The sequence below is a fragment of the Nematolebias whitei genome, chromosome 4 (assembly GCF_014905685.2).
Source record: "Nematolebias whitei isolate Nwh7 chromosome 4, NemWhi1, whole genome shotgun sequence".
Classification (NCBI taxonomy): domain Eukaryota; kingdom Metazoa; phylum Chordata; class Actinopteri; order Cyprinodontiformes; family Rivulidae; genus Nematolebias; species Nematolebias whitei.
The window spans coordinates 19,652,788-19,674,307 of NC_056501.1; the positions used below are offsets into that span (position 1 = coordinate 19,652,788).

At 39.6% G+C, this 21,520-nt stretch overlaps 1 protein-coding gene across 2 annotated transcripts in view; it reads left to right on the top strand.

Moving 5' to 3' along the window:
- Positions 1 to 21,520, top strand: part of LOC119408454 (serine/threonine-protein phosphatase 2A 55 kDa regulatory subunit B gamma isoform) — a 39,579-nt gene that overhangs the window by 13,531 nt on the left and 4,528 nt on the right. For both annotated transcript variants that reach the window (XM_037675280.1, XM_037675279.1), the window contains 6 exons: positions 7,870 to 7,967; positions 9,490 to 9,655; positions 11,123 to 11,235; positions 13,371 to 13,548; positions 14,274 to 14,438; positions 19,439 to 19,608. In XM_037675280.1, the coding sequence (XP_037531208.1) occupies positions 7,870 to 7,967; positions 9,490 to 9,655; positions 11,123 to 11,235; positions 13,371 to 13,548; positions 14,274 to 14,438; positions 19,439 to 19,608 (890 nt within the window). The remainder of the gene's footprint in view (positions 1 to 7,869; positions 7,968 to 9,489; positions 9,656 to 11,122; positions 11,236 to 13,370; positions 13,549 to 14,273; positions 14,439 to 19,438; positions 19,609 to 21,520) is intronic.

Genomic DNA, 21,520 nt, shown 5'->3' on the forward strand with positions numbered 1-21,520 from the left:
ATATATATTTTACAAGCACATAGGTGTTTAACAACCCATTAAAATACCTCAAAATGCAGGAAATCACATCTGCTTTATTCAAAATTTTCAGGTGGAGGGCCCCCAGACCCCCCCCCCCCCCCCCCACACACACAGCCCACCCGCTATTTACATTCTTCTGTGGTTCCGGCATCGAACGGTTTACAAATTAAGCCCGGTTACTTGGTATGACTACTGCTGTTATGATTCTGTTCAGTTTTACATAAAAAGTTTTCTGTAATAATTTGAAAAAGCGACTATACATTTATGTTCGTTATGTGAATAGGTAAAGTTTAAAGTGTTAATTTTTGAAATTAAAAAATTTGTTAACTAAGTGTGTCTTGAATGAAAAATACCCTATGTTTGTATAAAAATTGTATTAACACTATTAAAGAACAGGTCTTAAGTATTTATGTTACACATTGCATCAAAGAGATAAATTGAAGAAAATGATTTAATAAACATGAGGGTTATGAGGGGGTCCCTGAAACTTTTTCTCCCCTGTAAGGGGTCCTTGAACCTAAAAAAATTGAGAACCTCTGGTATAAAACACCTAAAATGTTGTAAATTCTCAAATTTTAGAAATGTTGATGTTGAATCAGTGAACAGCTGATATTTGTTTATGGTTATTACTTTAAAAACTTGTTAATGTTTGACTGTTATAGTTAATAAATTATCATAGTGGGGCCTGTCTGCATTGATGGAGAGTGTTTTAGTCAGCAGATATCAAATTACTGGATATCTAGGTCAAATTTTCCTGTTCAGACAAGCACTGAATATGAAAATTTGAAGAAGCTAAAAAATAAAAGTTGTCATTTAATAACTGATAGATTTATCATTGCATTTTACCAAAACGTCTTCCATTTCTTTTGTTGTCCTCCAGTCTGTTTACCTCAAAGTCGAGTCTTTGTATCGTCTTCAATGCTTGCAAATGTTTTGCTTAATCATAAAAAAAATCCTTTATTTTAAAACAAATATGACAACATTTATTTATATTAGCAAATCTTTGCTCATTATTGTTCAGCTCATCCCAAACGCTCAGCTTCACATTTTAGTATTTGTTGTGTGACTGAGTTCATTCAGGCTGTGTACAGTATGTGTGTGTGTGTGTGTGTGTGTGTGTCCTGCACCTTCACAATGTGTCCCTTCAGCTTCTGCAGTGATTCACACAAACTTGATGCTAAAATACTACGAGACAGACGCATCTAGCCGTGCACCTGAACCTCCTAGAATAAAACTGCTGTGACTGTTTTTCTGCTGTGGCCCTTTGCGTTCTTTATTTTCCTCTAATTTCTGCCTGTAATCAGATGAAATGAGACAGATGTGAGCTTCGTGTGTGCGTGTAGGAGAAGCAAACAGAGGAACACAAAGAAGATGAGTGTGCAGGTCGAGAGCAGACAGGATGAGACTGGAGAGTGTGTGCTCCATATTTTATTCAGTTGCATTGTGTGCTGTTCCTGTGCTTTTGCTTAGCTGAGCTCTTTGTGACTTGACAGCCTCTCTCTCTCACACACGGAGCAGAAAGAGCACACTTTTGCCGAGCACCATTGTGTGCTCGTGTGCGTTTACCTGTTGTCCACCCTTACATGCTCTGGTGAATCTGAAATAGTCCATGTCTTTTATTGATTATCTGGAAGTCCGAATTTGTGCCGTGACATTTTACTCCATCCCTCGGCGGTAATTTAGCAACATTTCGGTTAAGTGGACAAGACAGCAGCCGAGTAATTATTTCACCGGGACGCTTCTTCTTGCCAGAGCAGAATTGATGAATCTCACTTCCTCCTTCATCACACTTCCATATATGAGTACCACAGCCACTGGTTGGATCGGTGCGTTGCCACGGCAACCCCCACTCACCAGAGGACTCCCTCAGCACCACTTTCTCCGCACCTTCCTTTCCCATCCCTCCCATTCTTCCAGCTTCAGCACGTATACTCCTGCGTTCAGCCGTGGGGGGAGGGACGGGAGAAGCAATAAAAACAAAATGAGTGAAATGGGCCAAAATAAATAAATAAATAAATAAAATAGAAAGATGAAGAAAAACTAGGGAGTGTGAAATGAACATGTGGGGGCAGAAACTGAAATAAAAGGCAAAAATTGCAATAAAGCACATAACCAATTACCGTATTTTCCGGCGTATAAGTCACAGTTTTTTGCATAGATTTGTCAGTCCTGCGACTTCTACGCCAAAGCAACTTATATACGTTTTTTTCCATATTCATAATGCAATTTTTGACTGACACTTTAAATTTCTAAGAACTGTAACGGTGAGTCCTCCAGTGCACGCTCGCTTCACTCAGCTGGTGCAGGTGGAAGAACAATGGAGAGCTAGCGGCTCCGGCTGCGAAGGATGGATGGATGGATGGATGATGCCACGCTGCCCAGGCGAAATTAAGCTGTTTTGGCCATTAAATAAGCACATAATAAATGTGAAGGGTCAGCGGTGACACATAATAAACGTGAAGGGTCAGCGGTGACACATAATAAATGCGACTTACACGCCGAAGTGACTTATAAATGTTTTTTTTCTTTTCATGATGCTTTTTTTGACTGAATCGACTTATACGCCGGAAAATACGGTAATATTTCTTATAGAGTTTAATTAAAAAAAAAAAAAAATTGAGTAAAGGTAAGCGGTTGTGGGGATCTGGATTGAAAGGTTGAGTTACTGTCGAGACTAAAGATCAGACCCTGACTCCAGTCACCATGAAATCCATCTCTCTTTCAAGGCTGGGACAAAATAGACGGCTTCAGCTCTTAGCAAACACTCACATCTCTCTGCTCTTATTACACTCACAGAGAGGACATGCTTTCATCTAGTGGAGCTAAGCCCAGTGGATTTTTTGCAGCTAACTTGTGACATTTTTCTTTTAAAGATGGGAGCAGCTCTGTGAATGAGACCAAACTGCCCTTTGTGCTGGAAAACTTTTTGTTTTCCACATGTATAGTGTTGGTTGGACTTATTTTTTTACCTTTTAGGGCAGTAGACAGAGAATTTAATTTTTAAATTGTGAAAATTATAATTAGAATATTTTATTTAAATACCCTCATAACAATTTACAAAAAAAATGCAACAGTTTGTAGTATCTGTTAATGATTTTAAATTAGTTGTACAAACAACATGAGCACGTCTTAAACTTTTTTTAATTTTCAGTGTTCACAGGGCCTTATTGAGCCAAAGAATGAGTTTTCCCGTAATAAAAGTGGACATTTGTTTCCAGCTTTTTTAAAAAATAATGGTAAAAGTGAGAAGCTTAATTTGGATAAATTCATCCATCCATCCATCCATGATCTTTACCCGCTTATTCCATTTTGGGTCACGGGGGTCGCTGGTGCCCATGTCCAGCAATCACTGTGCGAGGGGCGGGGTACACCCTGGATGGGTCGCAAGTCCATCACAGAGCCACATAGAGACAAACGACACAAACAAGCATTCAGTCTCTCACTCACACCTAGGGACAATTTAGAGTTACCAATCAGCCTAACATGCATGTTTTTGGTCTGTGGGAGGAAACTGGAGTACCCGGAGGAAACCCATGCATGCACGGAGAGAACATGCAAACTCCACCCAGAAAGGCCCCTGGACCGGGGTTTGAACCAAGGACCTGCTCGCTGAGAGGCAGCAGCTCTACCAGTTGCGCCACCGTGCTGCCCTTGGATAAATTCAATAAATCCAAAATATTTCAGGTTAGAAAGAGAAAGCCAGAGTGTTGGTTTGAGTCTGTAAGAAACACCGATCGCTGCACGAGGCCGGGCTCTGTGTGGGAGGACAGTAAGGGCCTTATTATTGGCAAACAGCAACATACTGGAGCAGACGGAGTTGGAACTTTTATAACTTTAGCTATTTGCTCTTTGGGAATTGACTTCTCTTAACTAGATAATAAACAAAGGAAATAAACACCTGGCTGTTGTAAAACATGACAGAGGTATTATTATAGTTTGTGCATGGTGTGTCTGGATTGATGAAAGCATTTAAACATTTATGGGTAAACATGTTCCACCCATTGATGCATAATTTAGTTTGAGGTACATATTTCATTCTTTATGTTTGTTTGTCTGCCTTTTAAAGCAGGACCACACCTTGAAACATGCATCCAATGATACAAAAGAATAAATGACGCTTGTAAAGTGAATCAATAATGAGCCTTGACATTAAAGTTACATGAAAACGTTTGAGAAGTTTCCAGACGGATGCGTCCAATGTATAGAAGGGGCCATTGCTGTTAAATGCTTTGCACCGAAAGCAGCATCTATGCTCTGATTAACGTCGTATTAAAAAGTGCCACTGCATCCTGGAACATTTTTTATTTTGTTTTTAAATTTGTTTTTAAAGGTACTTTTATTCTAATGACCACAAAGACATGTCAGATGTCATAACATTCTAATCCATGACACATTGAACCAAACTTCATAACTTCAGCATTTTAGCAACATCAGAAAGACTCATTCTTCGGCTGTGGATCAGGCATTAGAGCACTCATCCTCATCCATCCATCCATCCATCCATCCATCTTCCACTTGTTCCGCTTGTTCAGTCATCCTCCAATGAGTGAGTCAAAGGTTTGATACCTCCAGTATGTAGCCATGTGTCAAAGTGTCTCTGGGCAAGAAACTGAACTCCTTGTTGTCTCTGATATGTGTCCCCTGACACTGATTAGACTTCATAGAATGATTTATTCAGATTAGCTTTGTAGAAATGTAGTATATTGTGTTGTAAAGTGTTTTCAATTCAGTTCAATTCAGTTTATTTATTCAGCACCAAGTCACAACAGAAGTCATCTCAAGGCACTGAACAGAACCATTCATTTATATAAAGTTAATAACATTAATTATCTGAGGAGCAGACTGCTTTGAGTTTAACTTCATCGCAGACTCTCATCTTGAGCAAGCATGAAGGCGACAGTGGAAAGGAAAAACTTTCTCGTGAGGAAGAAACCTTTAGCAGAACCAGGATCAGGACAAGAGGCCATCTGCTTCGATCAGCTGGGTTTGAGAGGAACCGATACACAATGGCAGGTCAAGAATCACGTTAAGATAGAAATAATTTCAAATGAAAACTATTCCATTTTAACAAATCATTTTAAGAAATTAGATCACATTAGAGCACATTACTCCAGTTTTGGCCTCACTGCACTGGCTACCGGTTCACCTTCGAATCCAGTTCAAAATACTCCTGTATGTCTACAAATCGCTGAACAGTTTCGCCCCCCCATCTCTCTGATCTGCTACAGCCGTATGTCCCACCACGTTCCCTGAGGTCAGCGGACCAGTTGCTCCTCACAGTTCCAGGAACTCATCTTAAGCGCAGAGGTGACAGGGCCTTCTCTGTAGCAGGACCAAGACTTTGGAACGAGTTACCTCTGCTTGTCAGACAGGCCCCCTCCCTCTAGGTTTTCAAATCCTGTTTAAAAACCCACCACTATTCAGTAGCTTTCAACACCAGATGATCTGTGTTTTGAGCCTGTATGCTCCACACTGGTTAGTCGTCATATTTATTATCTGCATCGTTTTTATGTCTATATTTCTGATTTACCTCATTTTGTATGTTGCTTTGTGTGTTGCCTGTTTTTCTGCCTGTACAGCACTTTGGTTGGCCTTGTCGCTGTTTTAAGTGCTCTATAAATAAAATGGTATGGTATGGTATGGTATAGTATGGTCAATTGGTCCTCCAGTAGTCTAAGTCAATGGCAGCATAACAAGCCAACTCTAACTATAGGATTTATCAAAAAGGAAAGTCTTAAGCCCAGTCTTAAAACTGGACAATGTGTCAGCCTCATGGACAGAAACTGGAAGTTGGTTCCACAAGAGAGGAGCCTGATAACTGAAAGACCTTCCTCCCATTCTGCTTTTGGAAACTCTAGGAATTATGAGTAAGCCTGCAGTCTGAGAGTGAAGTGCTCTGTTAGGAAAATATGGAACAATATAAGTTGGAGCTAGGTTGTTGAGGGTTTTGTAGGTTAGAAGTAAGATTTTTAACTCAATTCTGAATTTGACAGGGGGCCAATGGAGAGAAGCGAAAACATTTACAGATTAACATTATATATTCACTTATTAATTAAAAAAGTAGGAAGAATCAGCTTGCCAGGGGAACATAACTACATCTCCAAAGTACTTTGAACATTTATTCTGCACATAAAGCGACGTAACAGTATTAAATCTGAAAACATTCACAGGAAGAAACATCCTGGATTGATTTGTCTTTCAGATGTTGTAACTTTCTACTGTTTTTTTAAGCGTTAAAACATTTTCTTTGCAGTAAACTATTTGTCCAGCCTCAGAAAAACAAAAAACACTTTACAGTTCCTTCATAAATCAGCAAGTAAAGTTATGAGCTAAAAGAAACACGTTTTCTTGTATGATGTTACAGTATGTCGGTGAGGGTCCTGTGGAAACATCAATGTGGAAACACCCTTTAAGGCTGAACATTTGTTGTAACTCACTGCTGATCTTGATGGTGAGGATCCAATCATCTCGATCAGCATCTTTTTCTTTGTTTAACATGGTCTTTGCATTTACAAGTGGGAAGATGGCAGATCTAGAACTTACCAGCAGAGATGAACATTCAGTCCACTGTCACTGGCGTTTCTGTAATAATGACAATATTCTAACATAACTATTCATTATTTTGACTTTAACACACTTCAGAGCCATTTTGACTCACATAAAGGCTGTATAGTTTTTGCTTGATAAACAATCACCTAAAAAATGGCTAAATTGGAGAAATAAAGCTACATACTACAGAGACAAACAAGACAAACAACCTTTCACTCTCTCACTCACACCTAGGGACAATTTAGAGTTACCAATCAGCCTAACATGCATGTTTTTGGTCTGTGGGAGGAAACTGGAGAACCTGGAGAAAACACGGCGAGATGCAAGGAGAGAACATGCAAACTCCACCCAGAAAGCCCCCCGGCTGGGTTTGAACGGATGACCTTCATACTGAGAGGCAACAGCTCTACAAACTGCACCACCGCACCATCCATTAAAAACATTTAGCTCTAAATAAATAAATAAATAAATAAAAGCTGCTTCTTCAGAAAATTCCCAAGAATCACACTTTAATTAACTTTAATCAGCCAATTGCTGAGATGACTTTTTAAAAAATGTTATCTTTTAAAACCCTGGTACGTTTGCTCTGCTGCTTGTATGGGGTCACATCAGTTCAGCAGGAGGTCCTAGCTTGGCTCAGGTCAGATTGTGTTCAGACTACCAAACATATGTGGAGAAAGGAGGACCACCTCCAAAGGTAAACTGTGAGAGAGCGCTTTCATTGAGGGAGTTCTACATTCAGATTTATCCGGTCACAATGGGGCAGCTAAAAACTAACCAACAGGTCGGAACAACCTTCAAGCAGTTAATAATGTGTACGCTCTCTAAACTACAGTGTTTTGCCACAGAGTGTGATGTGGTGATGCAGAGCTACTGATGGGAACATTGTTGTAAATAAATCAGCTAAATGAAAGCTTGATAAAAACATAATCACTAGCTCGGATGCACTGCGGTGGCTCTGTGTCTCCCTGCATGTTCTGAGCTCGTGATTCTTGTGCGTCACTGTCTGTGTGCCACAATAGATCACCAGTAACATCTATGACTGCTGGGAAATAGATGTGTGTGTGTGTGTGTGATTTTCTAAGCTCATTCACAACTGCAAGATGTTTTGTTTATTTATTATTTGCAAAATGTAATTTATTTTTGTTAATGCATTGCCAGGTAGTTTTAATCATTTTGATTCAGCTAAACAAGAAAAAACGAACATGTTGTTGTATCTAACAGCTACATTATTTGTCTCTCTTCCTTTCATTCCTCATTTATTTCCTGTTCCCCATCTTTGTCTCCTGCTGTCTCCAGCCGATATAATATCCACTGTCGAGTTCAACCACACCGGAGAGCTCCTGGCCACAGGGGACAAAGGCGGCCGCGTGGTCATTTTTCAGAGGGAACCCGAGGTAGGTACTCTCACACGCTGACAGTCCACTCAAATATTTCAGTTTTTATTACATCTGTGAGAGCAGTGATGAATGCACTCAGGTTCCCTCCAGCCACAGATGGCTGTAGATTACTTGATAAATAGTTGATGTCACCAGTGTTTCAGAAAGACTGTCTAAAGTCACGCTGTTTCTTTTCTTTTTTCATTCAACCTTTATTTTTACAGGCTAGTCTCATTGAGCCAGGAGAGACAAGAGAGACCTGTTTTAGACATAACAGACAACAACAATAATAAGCAATAACAAAATGCCACAGTAAAAATGCAGTTAAAATAAAAGTAGTGTTATAAAACAACAAATCAGGATGCCGTAAAACAAGGTAAAATACTAAAAACAAGAACAGTTATTTTTCTATTGACCTTATCAAATGTTTTAAACCCCCTAGAAAAATTAAGGAGGACAGCTTCAGTTCCTGTTGCAACGTGTTCCAAGTTACGGAATAGGAAAAGGCCATTCTGCCAAGTTCAGTCTGCACTGAGGGAACACTGCAGGTAATGCTGGCCTGAGAGTGCACGCTGTAACTGCACTGATGGCGTGACATGAGGGAGGAAATATAAGAAGGTAGCAGTCCAAGGAGTGATTTATAGATGAACATGAATCAGTGTGAGAGACTGCGTGCAGATAATGATGACCAACTGACCAAGGAGTACAGGGTGCAGTGATGGGTACGGTAGTTACAACCAGTTAAGAATCTTAGTGCGCTGTAATAAACAACATCTGCAAGGAGCTGGCAGGGACATTCGTGTAAATAATTTCACCATAATCAATGGCAGGAAGGTAGCAGTTACAAGGTGTTTTTTGGCATTCAGAGTTAAGCAAGATCTATTTATGAAAAACAAACCCAGTTTTAATTTCAGCTTCTTTATCAGGTTTGCAATATGTGGTTTAAAAGAGAGAGATGTGCATCGACCAAAATTCCCAAGTATTTGTAAGAATCTACAAACTCAATGGTAACACTGTGCATGGATGAGATAGGAGGAAGAGTTGCTGGCACCGACTTTCTATTGGAAAACTACATCCCTTTGGTTTTGTCGGCATTTAACACAGCTTGAGGTGGAATAAGTCTGACTGACTGATGTCAAATGCAGACTGTTGAAGCTGTAAAACCTTAACTGTGGTAGCTCGGCAATAAACAACAGTGTTGTCGGCATAGGGATGCAAGGATGCATCAGGAATGTTTAGATCTACATTATTTATATAAATTGTAAAAAAGTGGGGCCTAAAACTCAGCCTTGTGGTACACCATTAGTGACTGTTATGTAGCTAGATGAAGTACCATTATGTTGAACACATTGCCTCCGACCTGAGAGATAGTTTGAGAACCAACCAACAGTGTGATCTGAGAAGCCAGTATCTGAGAGGCTTCTCTCCTTTATCTTTATAAAGGAGAGAGTCAGGACTAGAGTTGCATTGCACTGCAGCACACAGGAGAACAAATGCATGTTTTTCTCTGATAAATGCTTTTTTTTTGTTTTGTTCATAGAGCAAGAATGAGCCATTTTCCCAGGGAGAGTACAACGTGTACAGCACCTTTCAGAGCCATGAGCCTGAATTTGACTACCTTAAGAGTTTGGAGATTGAGGAGAAGATCAATAAGATTCGATGGCTGTCTCAGCAGAACGCTGCACACTTTCTCCTCTCCACCAATGGTAAGAGTGGACTCCCCCTCCAAACAAATAAACAAACAAACAAACAAACACATCTTAAAGAAGCCAGGGCCTTATAGCCAAACATGACTGAGCATTTAGCTTTATGGAGCTTTGCAAATGTAATTCAAGTCTCACTTTCCTTGAAGTGATGATATCACCTGCTGCCTTTCATGTCAGAGTTTCAGACTAAGATCACATGTTGTGAAATGATGTGGCCTTTGATACCTTGAAATGTCAAAGTCTGAGTATGTGTTGCAAATGCTTCTCAGCTATCACTGCATCAAATTTGAATTCAGTATCTGTAAAGGTGAATGAATTATAGCCATGCTTTGAGTTGGTCAGTGATGATTAGCTGTGGAAGCCATCTTGAACTGGATTGGTTCCTGAAAGGTTCGTTAAAATCCATTCAGTGGTTCATGAGATATTTTGCTAACAGGATTAATTCCTATAGTTAATGGTAAAATGTTAGATTTTTCATGATTTGCTAGCATTTATATATGTTTTGACAGTCTCAGCTACTACTACAGGAAATTTTAGGTCAGCGTCTTAAGCCAGTTGCCTGTGGTGGCCATTTTGACTAGTTGTAGATTTATACCCCACACACACACACACACACACACACACACAAACAGGCAGCAACATTATGTCTCTGTTTTGACCTTTGTATCTTTTGTAACCTTTGCATCAAAACATAAAAAAGTAAAAGTTATGCTTTTGGTTTCTTTACTGTAAAATCCTCGCAGTTGGTTCATTTTCGTCTTTCAGTCGTGCTGCTGTTACTGACAATTTGAGTATTTTTTCTCATTCATGTTTACGAGTGTGATGTAGAGAAAGGTTACTGTTGGTTTTGCCTTCACTAATCTGAAGTGCTTTCACGTCCAAGTTTGTGTTGCTTGACAGAAAGGTCTAAATTTATGGTTTCTGTTCAGAGTTTATGGCTATACTGGAAGATGTATAGATGCACTCTGGGAGCCCTGTTATTGATTTTTTTAAGTACTATATTATTTATAACGGTGGAAAATAAAAAAAATGTAGGAACTGCTTCAGCAGTTGGGTGTTAATGCTGCTGAGATGTTTTCTGACAGAATTTTCAGCATGATTGAAAAATCTGTCAAAACGGAGAACTACGTGTGCTGGACTGATCGTATACAGTAATATTACATTTAAAGGTATTTAACATTTTACATCTATATACTTTTGAAAATGAAAAGATTTAATTCTCAATTCAATGCACTACGTCTGTAGAAAAGATTGTTCCTGTCCATAAACAGTGTATATGTGGGAGCCGTTTGAACTGATTATTGCTTTTGTTGGTCTGCACTTCCTCTACCTCAAAATGTTTCAACTACATTAGAATCAGACCATCACTTTGCTGTGTCTCTGGTCTGAGAGAGTTTATTTTAATTTGAGCTAGAAATGCTGTGTTTAAGAGATTTCCAAACTTTAATGACCATGTCTGTTTTCCAGATAAGACCATTAAATTGTGGAAGGTAAGCGAAAGAGACAAACGGCCGGAAGGATACAACCTGAAAGATGAGGAAGGTCGCATCAAGGACATGTCCACAGTCACCTCCCTGCAGGTATCTGTCCTTCTTTCCATCCACATTCTTTTTCTCCATTCTCATGACAATGAGACAAGGAAATGAACTGTCTTTGACAATGAAAGTGGGTCAGTGAAGATAGCTGTGCTTGCATGTACATAAATGGGTCACTGGCACAAGGTACACAGGAGTGTGTGTCATTTCATGGGGGAGGTGAAACCCTCTGTTAGAAGCTGCTGCTTCTGGTTAAATGATTAATATTTCTGTTTGGAGTTAAAACAGCAACCAGTGACTCTTTTTTTTGTTTCTGGGTTTTTAAGTGTGTGTGTTGTATTCTATAGAGATACGAGTGCACGTGTGTGATGGGAGTAATTCTCTTTAGATTTAAGTAAAGCGTGAAATTGCCCGACCATGTTTATGTTTTTAAACCAGCTAAAACAAAAGCTCATGGTAAAGTATTAAAATGGCTCTTTATCCAATTATTCAGATCTTTTGAATATGAGTTGCAGTGATGGGCACAGTTCCGTGTATCCAGTAACAACTATGTAACACGATGGTCCACCTATAAAATCTTAACTGTTTCGATGGCGATTTTATATATTTTTGCCTTAATTACTGGTATATAGCACAAAGTCACAACAGAAGTCGTCTCAGGGCACTGCACAGAAACATTCAAATACATAAAAAGTCAGTTAATATCGTTATTTACCTAAAGAGCCAGCAGATTTTTAAACAATCTGATTTAACATAAGCTAAACTGTCAAGCACGTCTGTCTTGTTGGATGCTCTCGTGATTCAATGAGAGTACGGTACTTTATTGGTCAGGTCATTCCTGCTCACATGGCCAGAGTGGAATTATGGATATTTAGTAGTAAAATTGGAACCATGAACGACAGAGGTACCTGTTATGAATACTGTGGCATTCACTGTCTTTGTCAAAAAATCCTGCCCTCAAGCAAAGCATATGTTGGCTGGCTATATGAGTGCCCAGGAGTATCAAGGGAAAATGTTATATGGCAGCAGGAAACTTGGCAGCCTGTCAAAATTAAATATAAAAAAATAAATTAATAAAATACATAAATTAACTGCTCCTGTGTACATGCCATGGAGTCCAAAGTGTGAGGAAAAAGTTGTAGCAATTACCATAATAGCTGAACAAATTATTCATTTAGTGGGTTAGCGCTTTGGCTAACTTTGGAAACCGTTAGCGGAATTAGCTTCTGATAAATTAGGTTTTGCCAACTTTAAATCTGCTAACAAAGTTCACAAGCTAGTTCTTTTCTGTCGTGGGCATGTGTCAAATAGTCCATTAGGCACACTATCGACGTGACTGGTTGATGCATCTTCAACTGGAAGGAGATGAAGATGTGCAACAAAGACTGAGTGAGAGTCGTCTTAGCAGTTAGCGGCTAACTTCAGCTAAATTTCTTTTAACCTGTTTAGAGGTTTAGCATTAGCGAAGCTAACTTTTTAATTAGCGGAATATGAGTTGGCAAAGCTAACTTTTTGGTTAGCTTTTCTCACCACTGTTGGGTTGTGTGAAAATATGATCAGCTTTAATATTTTACCAGTTAGCTCTCTGAATAATAATTTGTAGAAACTGTGTTTAATTCTGACTGGTTTGATGAGCTAACAGCTAATTTGAGCACAACCAAAACCAAACTCCAGGCTTAAAATATCAAATATGTGCATTCAAATGCTGTTTTAAACTTTTAATTTGTTGTCAGTGTCTTACTGTGCATTTATTTATAGTTCTGTGGTTATTTGCAAGTACAAACAGCAGCTTCAGCTAGCTATAGCACTTCCAGTGCACCCTGAGGTATTTCTGGCAGGAATATTCCTGTATTTCTGCTAGAATATCCTTCTAAAGTGAAACTGAGAACAATGTAAAGGCTTAAAAATTACCAATTGCATGAATCAATGTGCATTTCATTAGACTAAAGTTATTTAAGGTGGCAACAACCCACTTTGTGGATTTATCTACTACAGGTAAGATATTAAACTTTCAACAAAACCCCACTTCAAAAAATCGGAACCATCCAAGAATAAGTTTTTCTTAATGTTCTTTGCATTATTGATGTTGCAATAGTGTTTTATTTAAAATACGCGTTGTATGGTGATTCCCCATCCCCAAGCTAATATAGATGTTATATCGCTCTGCTGTTTGTTTCCAGGTCCCTGTCTTGAAGCCCATGGACCTGATGGTGGAGGTTAGTCCTCGGCGAGTGTTCGCCAACGCCCACACCTATCACATAAACTCCATCTCAGTCAACTCCGACTTTGAGACCTACATGTCAGCTGACGACCTGAGGATCAACCTCTGGCATCTGGACATCACCGACCGCAGCTTCAGTATCCTTCAGTGAAATTACACACTGCAGTGATTGGTGAAAAAAGACAAATGCATAAATACACACTCTTACTCCATCGCATAAATGAGCAGGAGTGCAGCAAAAGAACACGTATAATTAACCCATATAATCACACTTACATATAACACGTGCTCAGTTATAAACCTTACCCACACAGACGTTCACAAAATAACATCTACAAATAAAATCCCACTTTGTTGTAAACAGAAATGCACAGGGACACATCATGTTGGGGGAGGGGAATACAATTCGTAAGGAGTCAAAGTATATCCTTATGAATAATTCAGAAGCTGCATAAATATTTCAGCTCCTTCCTGAGTTCTAATCCACATCGGGGCTCAGACCTGTCCCATGCCTGACCCAGACAGGATTTATAATATAACACTTGGTCTGAATATGGATTTACTTTTCTTCAGACTATCCCCCAAAGATATATTTTTATTGCTTTGCCTCATTCTGCTGTAAATAATTCAGATCGCATTGCTTGTGTTTACATACACGTGTGCGTTTAAATTTCAGGCCTTTGTGGGCTTTGTCTTGATAGTTTGATTAATTTTATTTTGAGCAAATTAGTGAATGAAACTTCCACAAAGATGGATACATACACGAGTAAACAGTTTCTAGAGGGTGGTGTTGATTAGGACAGATAAAACCCAAAGAAATGGATGTTCTGCTGTTTCCCTGAGCGATGCCTCTTTCTGTCAGACATTGTTGACATCAAACCAGCCAACATGGAGGATCTGACAGAAGTGATCACAGCGGCCGAGTTTCACCCCCACCACTGTAACCTGTTCGTCTACAGCAGCAGCAAAGGCACCCTGCGTCTCTGTGACATGAGAGAAGCAGCGCTGTGCGACAAGCACTCCAAATGTGAGCAAACCTGCTGACACACATGGCCGAGAAGTTAAAATCGTCTTATCTCTTTATATTTACTTTAGTCTAACCCAGGGATCTGCAACCTGCGGCTCTGGAGCCACATGCGGCTCTTTGGTCCCTCTGCAGCGGCTCTAAGTTTTGACCAAAACTGACATAAAACTGAATTTTATTGGTTGTACAAACAACAAAAAATGATTAGTTCAGTTTTCCTGTCATTTCTTTTGCAAATATGTGAACACTGGAGTGAAGGAGTAAAACATACTTTAACTTGATGCTTTATTTCTTTATATGAAGAACTGTCTGCATAGTTTATAGATTTTTTAATTAAAAAACACATGGTAAAAACTGATTTTTTTCCCCCCTTCTTTACAAGAATCTGGTATTTTACTTTTAATAAATGTTAAAAATCATTAGATATTTTTAGCTTTATAATGTCACCCCTACTGGCCACAAACTCCCTCTCCAGCAAACTTAAAGCGGCCCATGGGCCACCAGTTGATGACCACAGTTGTAGCAAGTTGTTGCGGCTTAGGACATGTTTAATGTCATGAACAAAGGTGAAAAATGGCTCTTTTGACCGCAAAGGTTGTAGACTCCTGGTCTAACCACTCAGATGGTGATGATAATACATATATATACATATATTTTTTTTTGTGGCTTTTCTGCACTTAGAAATACTTACTTTTTACCTTAGTGATGTTCAGAGCCTTCATACATTAATCATTTTATAATAATAATTTTTTTTTTTTTTAATTTGCTTTGAATTGCAGGGCCCCAGGACAGTTGGTGAACTTTTGTTTTTGGGTATCACTTCTATCCATCTCAAAAGCTACACAAGTAAACATCCGAGATTTCCAAATAATTAATTCTGATAACTTTGATGATCCTCTGATCTGTTCCTCTATGAACAAATAAAATCCCTCTCATGGGCTTCAGTGCAGTGATTTGACAACAGATGGATTGCAGTGGGACAAATTGTGATTGCTTTGATGATCCTCCAGACTTTATGTCATCATATAAGGGTGGTTTGTCTTCTCTGGGTTGGGAGGGAAGTTCTGCCTCAAGTGGAGGAGTTCAAACATCTTGAGGTTTTGTTCACATCTGAGGGAAGAATGGAACATGAAATTGACAAACGGGGGTTTCCGCAGTATTGCAGAATATGTGCCGGTCCATTGTGGTGAAAAGGGATCTTACACAAGGCGAAGCTCTCTGTTTACCAGTTGGTCTACTTTCCTACATGATCACAAATTCTGGGTAATGACCAAAAGTAAAAGAACACAAATATAAGCAGTCAATATGAGTTTTCTCCGTTTATCTGGGAGAGACTCGGAGTAGAGCTGCTGCTCCTCCTCATCGAGGGGAACCAGTTGAGGTGGTTTGGGCATCTTGTAAGGAGCTCAAAGCTACATTGTGTCCTGTTAGCCCAACATGCTTTTAGTCTAAACTTCTGTATAAATCCCTTTGATGCAACTTGCTTGACATATCTTTTACAGAGCAGTTTTTTTAATTGTTAATTTTATTTTTTATTTTTTTTTGTATTGTTTTAGTTTGAAGCAGCTCGTGTTGTCATTTGTAGCCAGTAACATTAAATTACAAAACCTCTTTAAATCAATTTACCAATTGGGTCATCCTGTAAAATTTAAGAAGTTTGAGAAGTTTCTTAAAACGAGTAATTTATCCTTTTTTTTTTTTAGTTTTAGTTCAGTACTTCCTTTAGCCTCAGGCCTGTTGTTTTATTAATACAGAACTTTTTCTTTTCATCAATCTTTTCCCACTAAGGGGAAACACATCAGTTCATGGTACAGTTAATTTTCTGCATCAGCCCTATAATATCCAAGCTTTTTTTTTTTACTACCTTTTTTTTTATTTCTGCCGAAATGTTTCCCATTTGATTTACAGCTCTGGCCATGAGTCACTGGTGCAGTGTTCCTGCTCAAGCTGTACCCAACATGAAGCTACAGAGCTCATTTTTCTCAGCAATGTCACATTTTTATAAGAATAATTATTGTCTCTAAGATGTTTATACACAGCAATATTCAGACAGCATTTGTGCATAAAAAAGACTGTTGTATTGTCGCTCACCAGTGGCATCCCTGTACAATGGTTTGCAAATATATTCCTCCCTCTTGATATAATTTTTATTTAGTTGCATTAGAAAGTGGAATTTAAAGGGATTTTTAGTTTGTTTAATAATCCTAAAACATTTACTGTAGGAAAACTTATTGTAACTATGTTACAAATCAAACTGAAAGATGCATGTGCAGCTGTAAGCAGCTAGAACCATGTTCTGTAGCAGTTCCAGGAGCAGGTCTGTTCACAGTGGTCCATCTAACCCAGGGCTATTCAACTAAATTGCTCAGGGGCCGGATATCCAGCAGTTATTGTCATTAAGTAAGTTTGTTTTACAGTTTAAAATCTAGGTTTTTTTTTTAAATGAGCCTATTGGTGGGCCGAACTGAGCTCACCTATGGGCCTGATTTGGTCCCTGGGCTGCTAGTTGAATAGCCCTGATCTAACTTGTGGACTTTTTGTCTGTTCTTGAAACTGGTGCAGCTTCTTCAAGTTGGATGGGTGCGGTTTGTTTACAGCAATCTTTAAATCAAACTGATTCTAGTTGAATTTAGGCCTGGAGTTTGACTGGATTGTCCCATTCTCAAACCTCCAGAAGGCCCAAATGTTTTCCCTTAATAAATTCCTCATATTTTGCTCACATCCCCATTTCCTTTAACTCTAACCAGTTTCCCAGTTCCTGCTGATGAAACACATATCCACAGCATGGTGCTGCCACCACCATGCTTCAGTGTAAGAATGGTGTTCTCAGCATGGAAGGTGGTAGATTTGCCTCAAAATTTGGTGTTGTCCTTGAAGGCCTAATGCCCAGTTTACATGTTATTTTTGAGGGTGACTGTGGTTTTTCTGCTGCAGTTCAGCTGTTTGTGTCCACAACAACAAACCTGCTTCTATCTGAAATCAAAGGTTTCTGAATTCAGACATTTTTGGGGGTGGGAATCCCTGCAGAGGTGTGGAATTGCACATGCGTACTACAGGAAGCTGCAGGCAAAAGTTTTTCTGCACTTGCATGAGTAGATGAACAACAGTTGCAATTAATGGCAGACAGCAGAGTGCTGTTTGTGCTAATCACCGTTTTTCAGCATGTAAGAGCAAACCGACAACATCCAATACAGGTTTGGTTTATTTGTCATATGTAAAATCAACACAAGGTCAACAATACAATAAAATGCTCAGGACGAGAAGAACCGTCTCCACTCGCCAAAAAAAAAAAAAAAAAACCCAACAGCAAATATCAAAGCATGCAACAAAAATACAAAAACAAGGTGCCAAAAGTGGAAAAAGAAATAAAACTACAGCAGCATGGTCCTAAGCAGAGTGGTTCTGCTGGCAGTGAGGTTATCTTAACAACATGGTCCAATTTGCAGCATGATACTGTTAGTAGTGTGGTTCGGTTAGTGGCGTGGTCATCCTTGGTCCAAAGGAACGTTCACTTATTCACAAGTTTGGATATAATTGTGAAGCATGCAGCTCACTGAGCGCTCTGCATCGGGGTTGCCAGATAAACACATAACCACCGTTTTTTTGCCCCCTTCTTTTCTGTGCACATATTCACCAAAAACAACACACATCTTATGACCTCTCACTCAGCACATATGATAGTTTTGGTAAAAATACAATAATTTAAAAGCGATATTCCATACATTTTTCGTGTTTATTTACCACTATAAACACTAAAAACACAAAGGTTTCCAGAGATTGTTCTCTTGTAAACAAGGCCTAAAAATTTGAGTTTGGTTATATTTGAGGACAGGATCTTCTCCCACATGTTTGGAGAAGAAAATCCAAACAGTCCAGATTTTATTTAAATTGAAGTCACATGTTTTTCCTGGCAGCACGGTGGCGCAACTGGTAGAGCTGCTGCCTCTCAGCGAGCAGGTCCTTGGTTCAAACCCCGGTCCAGGGGCCTTTCTGGGTGGAGTTTGCATGTTCTCTCCGTGCATGCGTGGGTTTTCTACGGGTACTCCGGTTTCCTCCCACAGTCCAAAAACATGCATGTTAGGCTGATTGGTAACTCTAAATTGTCCCTAGGTGTGAGTGAGAGAGTGAATGTTTGTTTGTCTCGTTTGTCTCTATGTGGCCCTGTGATGGACTTGCGACCCGTCCAGGGTGTACCCCGCCCCTCGCACAGTGATTGCTGGACATGGGCACCAGCGACCCCCGTGACCCAAAATGGAATAAACGGGTAAAGAAAATGGATGGATGGATGGATGTTTTTCCTCTCTACTCTATAAAACTGTGATGTTTATAGTAGTCCAATGAACTTAACCTCTTGTCTCTACAGGAGAACTGCCCAACTCCATCAGGGTTCTTTGGCCTCCTGGTACTTCCTTTGATTAACGACATTTTCTCCTGGTCTGCCAGTTATGGTGAACAGTAGTTTCTTGCCACTTTTGCAGTGTTGGCATAATCTATCTATTTCCTAAAACAAATTTATAGGAGCTCTGTGGGATGTTCAGGGTCTGGGGTATTTTTTATTTATTTCTAATTTTTATAACTTTGTATCTGACTAAAGAGTACCTTGGTCTTCATGTTGTCTCATGTTTGGTGGTAGACCTTTGACAGGTGTTGATTCAGGGGGCTGTCAGGACAGATGTATATCATTTCACAGGTTGAGATCATTTCACACCTTGATTTCTCCCAGGTGGATCTTATTTTACAAATTAAGTCACTTCTGAAAGTAATGGTTGAGGAATTTTTTTTGTAGAATTACAGTTTGTAACTAAATAAAAATCCAATTAAATTCCTGCTTGTAAGGCAACAATATAACAAGATTACTAAGAGGGTTGAAAACTTTGGCAAACCTACTGCGTCTCTAAACTTGAGATAGAGAGAGAGATCATTGTGTGATGCACAAATATTCACTGGGGTCTGGTTCAACTGCACTCATCCTCCTCCCTTTGTATCTCCCCTCGCTCCTGCAGTGTTTGAGGAGCCGGAGGACCCCAGTGCACGCTCCTTTTTCTCAGAAATTATCTCCTCTGTGTCCGACGTGAAGTTCAGCCACAGCGGCCGCTACCTGCTCACCAGAGACTACCTGACGGCCAAAGTCTGGGACCTCAACATGGAGAGCAAGCCCCTGGAGACATACCAGGTGTGTTACTGATCATGCATGACCAACATGAGGAAAAGGACAGTAAAAATGAGTAAACAACAGATTTATAATAATATTTTAAAATATTTCCTCTTTTGGGGAATGATTTGTTGCAAAGAATATCAAATATTGGATGTTTTTAAAGATTTAAAGCTATCTGCTATCGTTATAAAACAGTCTGTTGCACCAATTTGAAAGAATCGCTGACATGCTGAACTAGTTTACATTCATGAGTCTCAATTATTATTCAGGAAATAGGGCCAGCGCATTGTCTGCAGGGGCTCGCTGTGGAGATATTCAGTGCTGGGTGTGATATAAATGACTGAAATAACCACATAATAACAGGAAATGACAGTGCTCTGTTTTAATAAATGTGCAAGTAGTGTAAATTATGAAATCCAAATTTCATTTTATTTCACTGTCTCTTTAGAAAATGTCTGGAAAACTCCTCACGGGAGTGTCTCAAGTTTAAAGAAGAGTTTTAGAGATTAATTTATCAAACCGAACTTTATAGTAGAGCCTTAGTTTTACATTTATGAAGATTTAAATGATCTGAATCGTGTTACACTTGCTTCGCTTGTCTTACTGGGTGACTAATATTCTTTCACTAAAGGAGAGCTTTGCCAGGCAGGAAAATATGCAGAGTTGGAGGAATGAATCATGGGCAGGAGGGAAGGTTCACACATAGATTGTCCCAGACCTTTTCTAGATTATTTAAATTGTGTAAGTACAGTTTGTTCATGTTAAATCAGCAGCAGCTCCCTCTGTGTTCAGCTCTTTGCTCTGAATCTCTGATCAGTCCACATGTGCAGTGTTTTGTGAGAAACATTTTGTCTCTTTGTGTCAGTTTGATGCTCACACCAGCTTTTGTTTATTCATGTATGGACAGCAGGAGTGCTTATCAGCTTTTTTTCTTTTGTTGCGTGTTTAGTATTCCTGCCGTGGGTGTTTGGGTGAACATGTGTGTGTGTGTGTGTGTGTGTGTGCCTGACGTGTGAGGGCCTATGAGGCAGCCGGGAGTGGGTGGCTAAGATGCACCGCAGCTATTTATAGGCAGCAGAGACTCCACTCATAAAGTAAAGTGGGAAGGAGGGATACCTTACCCAGCGGCTGACACCTAGATCTGCAATGCAGCACGGAGAGGGAGGACGTGGGGGAAGGAGGGAGGAGACGGGGTCTGAAAGAGAGAGAGGGAGGATAGTGGGATGAAAGAGGGGAGAAAAGTACAGGATGAAGCAGAAGACCAGAGCTAAAGGAAGTAAGCTGTTTAAACATTTCTGATAGTTAGTCCTAAAATATGATTTGAGGGTACAAGTATGAAAAACTCAGTCTAACTTTTTGTCCCCCATCACAGAATGAAGAGGGGGAATGAACACCCTCCATCTGTCCATCTGTGCATGTGAGCACGATAACTTGAAAAACAAGTGAGGTCTCAACATATGTTTTGGTGTGTAGCTTCATCTAGGCGTAAGAAAGGTCACTTAAAAGTGGGGGACACCCTGGACTGGTCGATGGTCCCGGGCCGAGATTTGAACAGGCGACCTTCTTGCTGAGAGGCAACAACCCTACCAACTGAGACACTGTGCCCCCCCCCCCCCCCCACACACACACACACACACACTCATACAGTGAGCTAAACAGTTTGCAGGTGATATGTTTGTTTGTGACTCCTCAGACTGATGAAGCCCTTCGGATGGAGGGCAAATCGTCTCTCAACAACAACAACAAACTGTCATATGACCTGACTGAACATTGTTGGATGCGCACATTGCATCCAGATCTTTTTATAACATCAGACCACATTTTCAAGACAAAGAAAGAAAGAAAGATGTCCTTCCAAATGGCTTACATTTATATATATTTTTTATCTATCTATCTATCTATCTATCTATCTATCTATCTATCTATCTAT